General features: G+C 33.5%; 2 protein-coding genes across 3 annotated transcripts in view; one reads left to right on the forward strand and one right to left on the reverse strand.

The window, feature by feature from the left end:
• Window positions 1-630: 630 nt before the first annotated feature.
• Window positions 631-6162, reverse strand: LOC106132168 (programmed cell death protein 6). Of its 2 annotated transcripts, XM_060944684.1 has the most exons (6): window positions 6036-6162; window positions 5476-5542; window positions 5019-5125; window positions 4427-4695; window positions 3252-3347; window positions 631-2162 (listed from the first exon to the last, which is right to left on the reverse strand). In XM_060944684.1, the coding sequence occupies exons 2-6, from the start codon at window positions 5535-5537 to the stop codon at window positions 2151-2153; spliced, it is 546 nt and encodes a 181-aa protein (XP_060800667.1). In that variant the 5' UTR covers window positions 5538-5542; window positions 6036-6162; the 3' UTR covers window positions 631-2150. The 2 variants fall into 2 exon arrangements, with proteins under 2 accessions (XP_060800667.1, XP_060800668.1); XM_060944685.1 differs by having other exon boundaries at window positions 631-3347; window positions 6036-6139.
• Window positions 6163-6994: 832 nt separating this feature from the next.
• Window positions 6995-13376, forward strand: part of LOC106132167 (uncharacterized) — a 44394-nt gene continuing 38012 nt past the window's right edge. The window contains exons 1-4 of the mRNA XM_060944830.1: window positions 6995-7433; window positions 8429-8661; window positions 11490-11678; window positions 12518-12781. Of these exons, the coding sequence (XP_060800813.1) occupies window positions 7274-7433; window positions 8429-8661; window positions 11490-11678; window positions 12518-12781 (846 nt within the window). The 5' untranslated portion in view covers window positions 6995-7273. The remainder of the gene's footprint in view (window positions 7434-8428; window positions 8662-11489; window positions 11679-12517; window positions 12782-13376) is intronic.

A 13376-nucleotide genomic window follows, 5' to 3' on the forward strand; every position in this document is an offset into this window, starting at 1 on the left:
TAAATATATTTCAATGCTTAATTTGAACATTGGATTGTAAAGTTATAGGTACAGGAAAATATTGCCAAAATCAAATATGTTACAGGTTTCTATTGACATATTTTATTTTCAAGTGAATTTCAGACAATTTGCATCGTAAAAATTAAGCTTGGTAAGTGATAACAGTTTAATAAATGCTATTAACTTAGGAATAACATTCGTTTAGTTAACAAAAATCTAACACATTAAAATTGAAACGAATTTGAGAAATATTATTTGTTAGGAGTACAATGAGGTTACACTGAACTATTTTGAATATCAATCATATTTTTAAGTCTTTTTTGCTTCAACACCGTTTGTTGTAGATATAGTGTTGGTAAGTAAGTAAAAATCCTAACTTGAGCCGTAATTATTCAGTTTGTATAACCTTACTCTTCTCCTTAATTAGTACAAATTCCGAAGAAAATAATCAAAAAAATATATAGAAAGAGGTAATTGCGGTCAGTCAAAAGTTCGATGGGGGAAAATCCAACATTTTACAAAGTAAAATGAAAGTTACATAATAAAAGATTTTCTGATATTTTCACGGGTGAAAAACTACTGAATAAAGCTATTTTGTTTTCATTCAACAAACTTTTTTTGCTTATGTCAATTCTGTCTGCGAATAATTATAAACAAATTGCGCTCATTTTAATACTCACAATAAAATAGCTCTCACTTTTACATCTTTTTAAAAATGAGAGAACTAAAATCTCAATTATGAAAACATTCATTTCAAACATTGATAACAATAAAAAATAGAAATTTATTATACTTACAAACGAACTGTTAAAAATTATACTCAAATCTGTTTTGAGCATTTACGCTTATTTATATGTGCAATAATAAATTTATATACTCCGAATATTTTTCCCATAAGTCTAGTTAAAATTTGGCGTTGTGAGCGAATTTTACATTTAGTGTTTATATTCGAGAAAAAGCTCACTTTACAACAAACATTACTTCTACATCATGAATTTTAATTTTAAATACATACTTATCAAAATGTTTGCCTTGCAAAACCATAGTAGATACAATCAAGTACCTTAATCAAATCTATTATGCATCCTAAGGATTAGTTACTATAAATATTCTAATGAAATACAATTTACTCATAAACACTTCTAAAAGTATCATTTCCAAGAAACGGCACCGATAGAATCAAATGGGAACGTTTTTATCGAAAATAATAAATTGTAGGAGAGACAAAGCCAAAAGACTCAGAAAAACTAAAAGTCCACGTGTTTACATTAAAAAAATGGTTTTTACTTATTTCTATTCTAAGTTTGGATAGCTGTGAAGTTGACGTTGTTGAACAAAATGCTTCAGTGCAGTTTGTTACCGCCTCTTCTGCACTGACGCTTTGGAAGCGGCAGTAAACTTAGATTTGAGTAATTTAATTGACGTAAACCAATGTTGTTAAACCAAAAGATATGACAATTATTGAAGCGTCCCATAATAATGAATAAAAGTTTTGAATTTGAATAAAACTTGGAGATTGAGGATCCGATTAATGCCATCTGTTGGAACGTACTTCAGGAGAAGAAACAACAAAGCTCTTCTTTAAATGCAGAGTGGAAATAATGTGAAGCAAGTACAATACAATAACATCCAAGTAAAGCAACCCATTTGAGTACAACATAACTTTTTTAAAGTCATTTTACGGCCATGGAATGGTCTTTTAGGGCCTGCCATTTTTATTCAATCATTTGGTAGAAAAAAAGGTATTTATATAAATCTCTTTACTCGTGTCAAAATTGCCATTATTTTCACGTTTTGACAGCTCTGTAAACAATCAAAACTTAGAAAATTTAAATGTTCTATGGAAAATTCGTTACACTGTTAAATTGTAATGTTATTGAAACTACATTAATGCTAACAAATATGTAACCAATATTAAAAAAAGATAATGAGTAAAATCTACAAAACTCTTTAAGCCATGCATTAAGCTATAGTGTAGATTTGAACTACAAATAGGTACATAAGACCGAAATATATTCCAAAAAGGTGTAAAAAGTACAAAAACTATTGTCAATAAGAAATAGCTACCTTTTTGAAACATTTAAGTTATATTTTTATTACCTAAAGTTGAGACGGTTACCGCGTAACACGTACACAGCATAACGACGAGGTTACGGCCAACACTGGACGGAAGAGAAAACAACATTTTATCCATTTCAATTGGACACTAGACTTCAAAATGATTAGCAAGAATTAATAAATGGCTATTATAGTTTCAAGAATAATTAATTCATTACAATTTAGTACTTGCAGATGCATATCTGTCAAACATTCAATATCGCCGTCTCATGTTCGCCGCATCCGTAAGAAGAGGATGGCGATATATATATATATGTTAAATTCCACTCATAATGAGTGCAATTATTAATTTCCAGCGCTTTTTAACTTATATAAAACACCGTAACAGTATTAAACAGTGTCAAAGAAACATGATAAAGTTGACAAAGAATTTGGTCACTTTATTACAAGATAATAATATCTTATAAACCATGGTATTAGCAACTTTAATTTATATAAAAAAGTGGTATAAAGCCCAAGGCGTAAATTTAAGGTACCTAAACAACTTAAAAACAAACTTTTCAAACATGCGTCTAGATTTGATCTATAGGCATTCAACATTCATAAAATACACATCCGGCCAAAGATAACGGGCCATACATAAGCGTCTTAAACAGTTATAACACAAATAAGGGCTCAGAATATAATTGGCCCTGCATTGTACACCAATTTATTACTAAAGTAATACATTGGACAAATTTATATTATATTTATACATTTTGAAATATAACATCCTTTATATGACTTTCATATATTGAGAAATTAAGCATTAACATCAATATTATAAATTCATTAAATTCTATAAAATTTAATATATTATTGAAATTAAGTTCAATAAAGATCGTTATTAATGCAAAATTTAAATATATATTTGTGGTTTAACCACTTGTTTGTAATATAGTTTATACAAATTAATTACTTTAATTGATGATGACTTTCACCACTTAAGATTTTTTTTAAATATACACCAATATTTATACATAGTATAAAGGAAAATTTTGCTAAGATCTGCAACAAGTACTTGTTATAAATCTTAGTTTATCGAATCTGTGATTAAGTAATACTTCAAAAAGTTCCAACTGGAAGATAAATCAACATAAAACTTTGCTCTTTCCATAATATTGTATAATTTGTAAAAATATCGTTGTTTATACCTTAAGTCCGAATACCATTTTCAAGAACTGTTCATAATGTATCGTGATAACGCCATCTTGGTCGGTGTCGTACTGGCGGAATGCAGAAGTCAGTGTCTGAAAAACAAATAAAATTGTTAAGGAAACAAAATATTAGGTAAAAGGGTGGTTTCTTGATAGATAGATATAAATATGTCTATGCATCGATATTGATATGGTGTAGTACATAAGTAGGGAATGAAAATAGGTATAATTGTTCTACAAAACTGAATATTTCAGCTTAAAATATAAGTGAGGAAGTAAGTTGGTTTGCTTCAGTGACCTTTTCCATACAAGCAGTGAATTAAAGTTATTTCACCACAAAGCAAAGTCGCTTCCCACGTCTGTCCCTCTGAATGCAAGTAGACTTAGATCTTTAAAACTACACAATGAATTTGGATGCAGTTTTTAATAGAAAGTGATTCAAGACGTATGTTTACACTACTACTACTGACATTCATATATGAACATGGTGATAAGGACCAGTAGTAGAAGTAGGAAGAATCTATTAAAGTTATCATATGAAGTGGGTGGAAACTATACATCCACTATATAACCCCCTTTCCATTACACCTTGTATATACATATATATATAGACCATATCTTTCTCCACTCTCATATCTTTCTCATACATACATACATACATATGGTCACGTCTATATCCCTTGCGGGGTAGACAGAGCCAATAGTCTTGAAAAGACTAAATGGCCACTTTCAGCTATTTGGCTTAATGATAGAATTGAGATTCAAATAGTGACAGGTTGCTAGCCCATCGCCTAAAAAGAATCCCAAGTTTGTAAGCCTATTCCTTAGTCGCCTTTAACGACATCCATGGGAAAGAGATGGAGTGGTCCTATTCTTTTTTGTATTGGTGCCGGGAACCACACGGCACTTTCTCATGGATGTCGTAAAAGGCGACAAATGCCAATTGAGAACTAGTAGAGACTAAAAACTTGAGATTCTTGTAGGCTATGGGCTAGCAACTTATCACTATTTGAATACCATTATTAAACCATACAGCTGAATGTGGCCTTTCAGTCTTTTTAAGACTGGTGGTTCTGACAAGATGCAATTATATGTAAGTATGTTACATATTATGATTTTTTTTTAAATTTAAAATAACGAAAACCTTTTGTGCGCAGCTGTCAAACACTTACATATAATGTCACGCAGCACTGGATAAAGTCATCAAAGAGTATAGTGCCCCGGCCGAATCTGTCAAACTTCTGCACCATAATATTGACCACCTCATCGGACAATCGGTACCCGAATGATGTGAGGGCGTTCTTTAACTCTGTCTTGTCTATGTTGCCTGAGTTGTCCCGGTCAAATGAACGGAAGCAGTTCTGCCAATCGATAACATACTTCCATAGAGCGCCAAAATCTTGAAATGATATCACGCCCCTGTTCTGTTTGTCGAACATACCTGAAAAGCAAAACGATTTTATAGAATTTCTATTTTTAATATAATTTTACATGATTATTCTTCCTTATAGGCTTTAATCCTGGTTGCATTCTCACCACTCTGGAATTGAATCTCAATTTCTATCACTAAGCGAAACAGCTACATGTGACTTATCAGTATTTTCAAGACAGTAAGTAAGTATTTCCCCTCAAGACAACAGTCTAGAAAATACCATATATACAATATACAATATTTATATAAATTAACACTACATTTATATATACAACTATATACAGTCTTGAAAATACTAAAAAAGCCCACCTTTTGCAGTCGATAAAACTTACCAATCATGAGTCGCACAGTTTCAGGGTTGAATGGATTCCATGTGCCATTGGATAAAGCCGACTGAAGCTCATCCGCTGAGATATAACCACTTTGGTCTTTGTCAACTCTGAAATCAGAATATGATAATGATTACTTATTAAGAACCAACCATTGGTGCAGTGTGGCATCTCGTACCAAGAAAAAAATATTAGGATCACTCCGTCTCATTCCCATGAATCGTGTAAAAGGCGACTAAGTGGTAGGCTTATAAACTTGGGATTCTTTTTTTAGCCAATGGGCTAGAAACCCGTTACTATTTGAATCTTAAATCCATCACAAAGCAATACAGCTGAAGCCTTTTCTGCGACTATTGGCTCCATCTACCCTGCAAGGGATATGGACTTCATTATAATAAAGCTACCTGATGATAATTAATAAATAAGTATAATAAAATTCAATGAAACTGGAAAGAATTACCTCCGAAAGATATCCCACAGGAACTGTTGACTGGGCATCGGTGTTTGATTTTGGAATGACATGTTATCTGAAACGACAGAATTTTCAAATGAACCTTTTGTATTAAGATGAAAAGGTCTGTATTTAGAAACAGTCTCACTTTCAATGGAAAACTATTGTCTACATATAGGAACTTTATTCTCTAATATATTCTTTGATAATTCCCAAGAATACTATGCAGCAGAAAACCTATACATTTATCTACAAAAGATCACAAGAAGAGTACAGAATACATATATTGCGGTGCAGAATATATACAATTTTGGCAGTTTTGCTAATTTTTACTTGGAGTTTTACTTTTTAATTATTAGTTATGAATACATTTAACTGCCTTTGCAGCATTTCTTGATATTATGTTATTAAGGTGTACTAGTGAAATTACTATTAAAACAACTTGTTGCAAACATCGTGTACTAAGATGACAATATAAGAATCGTCATGCTTTTGAAAATCCTTGAACGCTTGGCTATAGACATAAGACACAGCTAAAGACAAATTAATAATTTTTGATTAGGTCTTACCTAAAATTCACTGGGATGTTTAAATTTTTTATTGCTTTCAATAAAAATGATTCACTATTCTTAGTTTATGACACGCACCACTTCATGCACGACACTAACTAAACGAACGACGTGACGTATGATATAGTCAACAAAAGAAATGTCACGGTTATGTCAAACTGTTTTTAAATTTCCCTAGTCAAAGAAAATAATCAAGCTTTGCGTTTTACAAATATATTCGTCGATCATCTCCTAATAAAAATTAATGGACAAGTATGCGGTTTTAAAGATTTCACACTAAGGTACATATCATTTAGCTTACTTATGACTTTAAGAAAAATATTCTTAATTATGAAATCTATTCAGATTCTTCCTTCGCATTTTTGATAAAGAAAAAGGTCGCTTGGTGCCGACATGCTGAAGAGTTGGACTAGCTTTTAGCAAGATTTCAAACCGATTGGATGTGGGATGAATTCAAATAATTCAAGTACGTTCTACTTTATCAAATCCAGAAGATAACTTAGATACAAATTTTAAAGATATTTAAAGGGAAATGCACGTGACAAACTCGCGACAACTCGCCTGGACTTCATATCGCGCTGAATTTGCTGATTTTTGAGAGAATGTCTAATGTGTTGATTTATCGGTTAAGTGGTTTTGATGTCAAAGATGAAAAACAAACACATATACCTTCACCATACACATTTTCACATATACAATATAAGTATAGATAGAGACCCGTTTGAGTTGTGTTTGCGAATATGTTTTTGTAAAAGTTCGAATACAGATATTTAATAGGAATTAAATGTTCTAATAGCAGCGATAAATTGATACCATTTCCATTAGATGTTTGATTTAATCATCCTTTGCTGGGGTTCGGCAATTGGGCATCCCTATGATGACATCATGCATGACGTCACGAATTCACAATCCCAAACAAAACAAATTGACATCTTGGAGTTTTCGTAGGAAAACTGACAATGACATTTCGTAGATAAACATCGAAAGAGACAGACGTTTGTTTAAAGACGTATTTAAATAAAAATAAAAATATTTTTTAGATTAATTATACCTCCAAAGTGAAGTGATAAGCTGCACTAATCTGTGATTAGTTTTATCTTATCGGTGTTATTAAATTTATAGCATTCAATTTGTTTTAAATAGACGTGTACTTCAACAGGTCTGTCTTGTGTAATAGCATTCGCGTGTGCAAGATATAGTGTTGTTTCTGTGGTGATTTTGATGTGTTAAACCTAATAATGAACTTATCTTTTGCTGGTTGTGGATTCCTCGGGATCTATCACGTCGGTGTAGCCGTTTGTTTTAAAAAATATGCACCACATCTACTGTTAGGGAAAATTTCGGGGGCTTCTTTTGGCGCCTTATCTGCGTGTTGTTTACTATGCGATCTACCAATTGGTGAGTTAACATCACTATTTTTTTTTTAAGTTCATTCTTGATCACAAAGAATACCTCTCAAATTTGGCCATAAAATTTGGAGCATAGGCCTCTTTTATTTTATAAAAAAAAAAAACATTCATATTTAATCGTACGAGTTTTCACAGACAATACCTTTAAAAAAAATTGGCAATCCGAAATGTGCCAGTTATTTATAATAAAAAGGGCCTAAATACCTAGTTAGTAAAATTAAAACATTGCCTGTAAACAATAATATCAGTAAGTAAACATGTTTTACAACCTGCCACAGGTCAATGAGTAAGCTTGTAAGAGTTGTAAACACTATGTTATAAAAACAGCAATTATCTCTTATTAATGGACAAGCCAATCAAAATCCAGATAAGTTAAGAATCATATTGTAAGAACTAAAAAAGTGCTTGTTAAAATGACTTGTCTTCCTCTTTAGAATGAGATACTATCATTTTTTCATTTTGTTTATATTTCCAGTTGCATTTTCCGCTAACAATTCTTTGCTGTGTAAAGTTCACTGCATTAAAATTAAAAAGGAATTAATAGAAGGCTCCCTTGGAGGTTCTATTTTGCTGTTAAGTTCTGCAAAATTAGACAAAAATAAGTAAAAAATCTATCCCAAATTGACAAGTAATTAAATTTATTTCTTGTTTAGCCTTATAATACTATAAAGACTTAAGTTACAACAAATAAGATTCGTTCGAAAAATCTAAATAATATAAGACAAACATTGTTCTTGAAACTATAGAAATGATGTGTTCAAGTTAAGCATTGTAGACAGTTTTCTGAAACATAGATATTATTATGCTCTATGGTTTTCTCCACAGCTGTAAAGATGTCAAATCAATCTCAGAATTAAAATGTTATTTGAAAATGTTAAATTTTCACAAGCATCATTTTCACATTTTCCTGGACTTATCAATTATATGTATAATCTTATATCAAATGTAAATAAATATGAAATACAGCTACAACAAACATTTTAGGTGAACTCACAAGTGATGTCTTACGGGTGGTCGGTGAAGCGAGGGCAGGTTCCCTCGGTCCTTTTAGTCCCTCGTTCAGCATCCAGAATGTGCTCCTCGAGGGTATGGACAAGTACCTGCCGCAGGACGTGCACAAACTTGTCAGCGGCAAGCTACACATCTCTCTCACGAGGGTGTATGACGGTCAGAATGTGATTGTGTCAGATTTCCCCACCAGGGAGGATTTGATGCAGGTAAGAATTCTTCACATATTACAAGTATCTTTGAATATAAATTGTTTACATCAATTCGTAAGAAAGTAGTTGTCCCGTATTTACTCATATTTATTTATTTATTTCATTTTGTGCAAAGTGATGTGTAATACTCGTACAAGAGTGAAGTTACATTTTTTTTTAACTACAGCACAGATTAAGTAGGATGTAGTAGTCCAAGTCAACATTTAGAAATTTGTCCCCCAAAAGTTCCTTAGCAGAAAAACATTGATCAGGAATAGCTTGAACATTTTTTTTCTTTTTCTCGGTGTATCCTGCAATCAGCTTTTTTGGCTATAAGCAGATGCAAAAGTGGTAGCTTAAATATAAAAATTGTAAATTACATAATACCTTAGAATTTTGATAATCACTGTCCAGTTAAAAATATACTTATAAAATCTGTAACATGTCATTAATGATTCAAATTGACCTCAATATCGAATGACACATACGAATTAAATAATAAAAGTCTACATTTAATTGCCTGTCTAATAGACCTATTAGACTGGATGCATTAAAGGCGTGGGCGACTCGAAAAAAATGACAATTAACAAGTTGAACACGAGCTAGTTATATCATGTAAATAAAATTATACTCCTAACATAACGTCCCGGTCGTCTCCTACAGAATAATAGTCCTTTATTTTTCCGATTTCAATTGTTCTACTCTACCACATATCACCAAAATTCAGGATGTGTAAGTTAAGTAATACACGAAGCAACTCCCGTTTGGATTCTATGACCCTGTTGAAAGGGAAGCCTAAACTCCCATGAAAAGTAAAACAGATGAAAGTCGCCACGTGTAGAACCTGACTTAACCAATCCAGGATCATTTTTAAGCGCACCCCGGGCTCTGTAACAGAGACAGGGACAAAGGCCACGTGGCAGTGGTAATCTAGATCTTTCCTATTTTGGGCCAGAGGTAATCGTGGTAAAATGCCTGCGATCTTATGATGCCCTCAAAATGGCAAGAAAGGCGCACGGAGGGGTTTTAGTGGGTAGTTAGTCCCTCACTATGCGGCCGTAAAAAGCATTTCCCCTTCGATAACAAAAGACAAACCATTGTTCTAAAGTCTCTTTCTCTACAGACTATGTCTACCGTCTTCAAATAGGATGTCCGTTGTCTAAAGTACCTCCCTACAAAACAAAAAGTCCATTGACGTCATTGTTCAGCGACGTCACTGCACTTTATTGCAGTAATTTTTTGTCCATTAAATAACATTTTAAAAGATGTTGTTATATTTAAGATCTGTTCATTATTTGGCTTCTTACTTCTTTATAGTTACGATGACGCACGAATTTGATGTCATGCAGAAAATGTTTTATTAAAACTAAAAGTTTAAATTGATACTACATCATTGGCGGATTAACACATTTGTCGCTAGTAGGCTGTTCAAATTTTGCCACTCCTTGTGATCTCTGCATATCGATACCCCACACGGAGAAAATAAGGTGGAGGTCAAATGTCAAATTTTATAATTAGAAAACTTAAAAAATGTTATATTTTAGTAGATATACAACCCTTCGGCCTTCTCAGCCTGCTGGTAAATCCGCCACTATACTACATGAAGATTTTCTTTGGAAAGTATATCTTACCCTTTCATCTTTTGTTCAATCAACTCTGAAACCTAATTATAATAACAATTTAGACGGGCCATCACAGTAAACACGCACAATAACAAGCTATGCGCTATGTATGAGTCATAGTTATAAATACGATAGTAAATGTACACGTATGTAAGGTCTAATTTTCTGTAATGATAGGATAGGTCTAATAGTAATAGATAGTTTAGGAACACTGCAATGAGTCTGAGTGATAAATATATCTTATGAAAGTGAACATTAACATAGTTTTATGAGTTAATTGGGCATGACATGATATCTGTTTACGGAGCTCATTTGAAAGCGATAGTAAAGTATACAAAAAATTGGGCCCACAACTTGATTGTGATATTTCTCTACATAAAAAATCCCCACACATTTATATGTATAGTAGACATCCTTTATGAAACTAACTTATACCTATTGATACTTACTATCTTAAAATAATTTTATTTAAACCTATATATTGCACAATTTATATTTATATTTTAATTATTTCTAATCTTAATTATTCTTTTTTTTTCATATAAGTACCTATGCTTTCGTATCGTGGTTATAGAGGCAGGGCGCCACAGACCAAGGCAAACGGCAAATAATGATGATATGACTTTTGCCTGTAGCTCAATGAGCATAAACTTTGTAGGTCCTTGGCATGAAGCTTTAATTGGCGAAATAAAAAAGTGCCGTGTGGTTCCCGGCATCAATACAAAAAAGAATAGAACCACTCCATCTCTTTTCCATGGATGTCGTAAAAGGTGACTAGGGGATAGGCTTACAAACTATACAAAAACACTATTTGAATCTCAATTATATCATTAAGCCAAATAGCTGAACGTGGCCATTCAGTCTTTTCAAGACTGTTGGCTCTGTCTACCCCGCAAGTGATATGGACGTGACCGTGACGTGACGTAACGGCCTCTGTGGCTCAGCGGTAGTACGCTTGTCTGTGACACCGGAGGTCCCGGGTTCGAATCCCGGTCAGGGCATGATGAGAAAAGAACTTTTCCTGATTGGCCTGCGTCTTGGATGTTTATCTATATAAGTATTTATTATAAAATATAGTATCGTTGAGTTAGTATCTCGTAACACAAGTCTCGAACTTCTTCGAGGCTAACTCAATCAGTGTAATTTGTCCCGTATATATTTATATTTATTTATTTATATTTATATGTATGTATGTATGTATAAAAAAATCCTCCTTTTATCCAGGCCCTGTTGGCGTCATGCTTCGTACCAGTATTCTCGGGGATGCTTCCGCCCCGCTTCCACGGCATCCGCTACATGGACGGCGGCTTCAGCGACAACCTCCCGGTCCTGGATGAAAACACCATCACTGTTAGTCCTTTCTGCGGGGAGAGTGACATCTGCCCCAGGGATCTGAGTTCCCAGCTGTTCCACGTAAGTTAGACTAGTCCACCTTTAACTTAGATATATGTATATGATACTAGCTTTTGCGCTGGGCTTCGCTCCCGTGGAAAATACCAGAAAAGAGTAGCCTATAATATTCTAGAAGTCTTGTCTATTCTATATGTGTGCCAAATGTCGTGAAAATCAGTCCAGAAGTTTTTGGGTTTATTCGTTACAATTTACAAAAATACAATTTTTTTTACTCTACGGCATCCGTCACATTCACTGCGGCTAGTGACGTAGAATCTTGTCAAGCCGAATGTGCGTATGTGTCACACCCGAATGTGTGTGAAATGATTTCTGATCAGACTTGATACATTCATATAGAAACTCTTTCGATATGATCGCATTTTAATCTCTATTCAGAAATTTAAGTAAGCAACGTAAAGTAAGCAACCTGTCACTATTTGAATCTCAATTTCATTATAAAGCCATACAGCTGTACGTACCTGTCAGTTTTCTCAAGACTGTTGGCCTTATTTACCCCACAAAGGATATAGACGTGACAATATTGTATGTATGTAATCTAAGTCTTCTTCGTCGTTACCTTTTTCCACTTTATACGCGGGGTCGGCACAGTATGTTAGGTTTTTCCAATTACTTCTGTCAATTGCCATCTCACTGGTTACTCCCTTTCTCCTCATACTATCCTTTACGTCATCCATCCATCTCTTTTTCGGTCTACCCCTATTTCTTAAACCTTTCACTTCCATATTTTAAGCTCTTTTAGTAACATGACCTTCCTCTCTTCTCATAATTTATGTAATCTAAGTAAGAAATATTACATTTTTTTACCCATTTTTTTTCAAACACTCGTTTGCTTCAACCAGGTCAACGTGGCCAACACCAGCATCGAGCTATCGAAGCAGAACATCAACCGTTTCGCGCGCATATTGTTCCCGCCGAAGCCCGAGGTCCTCAGTAACATGTGCAAGCAGGGCTTCGACGACGCCCTGCGGTTTTTGCACAGGAACAACATGATATCGTGCACCAGGTGCCTGGCCGTCCAGACCACCTTCCAGCTGCAAGATGTGTTGGATGATAAGACCTTCGATTACGACCCAGACTGCGAGGAGTGCAAGACGCATAGACAGGTAGTTAATTGAATTTAATGAATGAATAATTCTTTATTGTATACAAATAATTTTTGTAAAGACGGAACCGTGTCTATTTGATATCCGCCTTTTGCTGTCTTAAACGACAGCAAAAGGCGGATATCAAATAGACACGGTTCCGTCTTTACAAAAATTATTTCAAATACATTCTTCTAATTGTAACAAAAATGGCATCAAAATCGGTTCACCGAAACGCGAGATAATCGCTGAAAAACACATAGGTATATATATATACAAACACAGACAAGTCAAACTGAGAAACAACTATATTTTTTTAAAGAAATAACAAATACATTACAATTCGCCAATGTATTGAAATCGTCTTATCAATTACGTTTAGTTTTTAATCAGTACCTGGGTGACCGAGCAGTGCTCGGTGTACATCAGAAAAAGTAGTGAAAACATAAATAAAAACACCAAAAAATCTGAATACCATCAAAACTAGTAAAAACAAAATAAAAAATTATACTATCACTAACCAAAAATGAAATCGCCGACCAAGATGGTGATGGTAATTGAAAAATATGTTGTGTGAAAATATGTGAAAGACACGGCTAATCGATTTTTTTTTTAT

This window comes from Amyelois transitella, chromosome 6 (assembly GCF_032362555.1).
Source record: "Amyelois transitella isolate CPQ chromosome 6, ilAmyTran1.1, whole genome shotgun sequence".
NCBI classification, from domain to species: Eukaryota; Metazoa; Arthropoda; class Insecta; order Lepidoptera; family Pyralidae; genus Amyelois; species Amyelois transitella.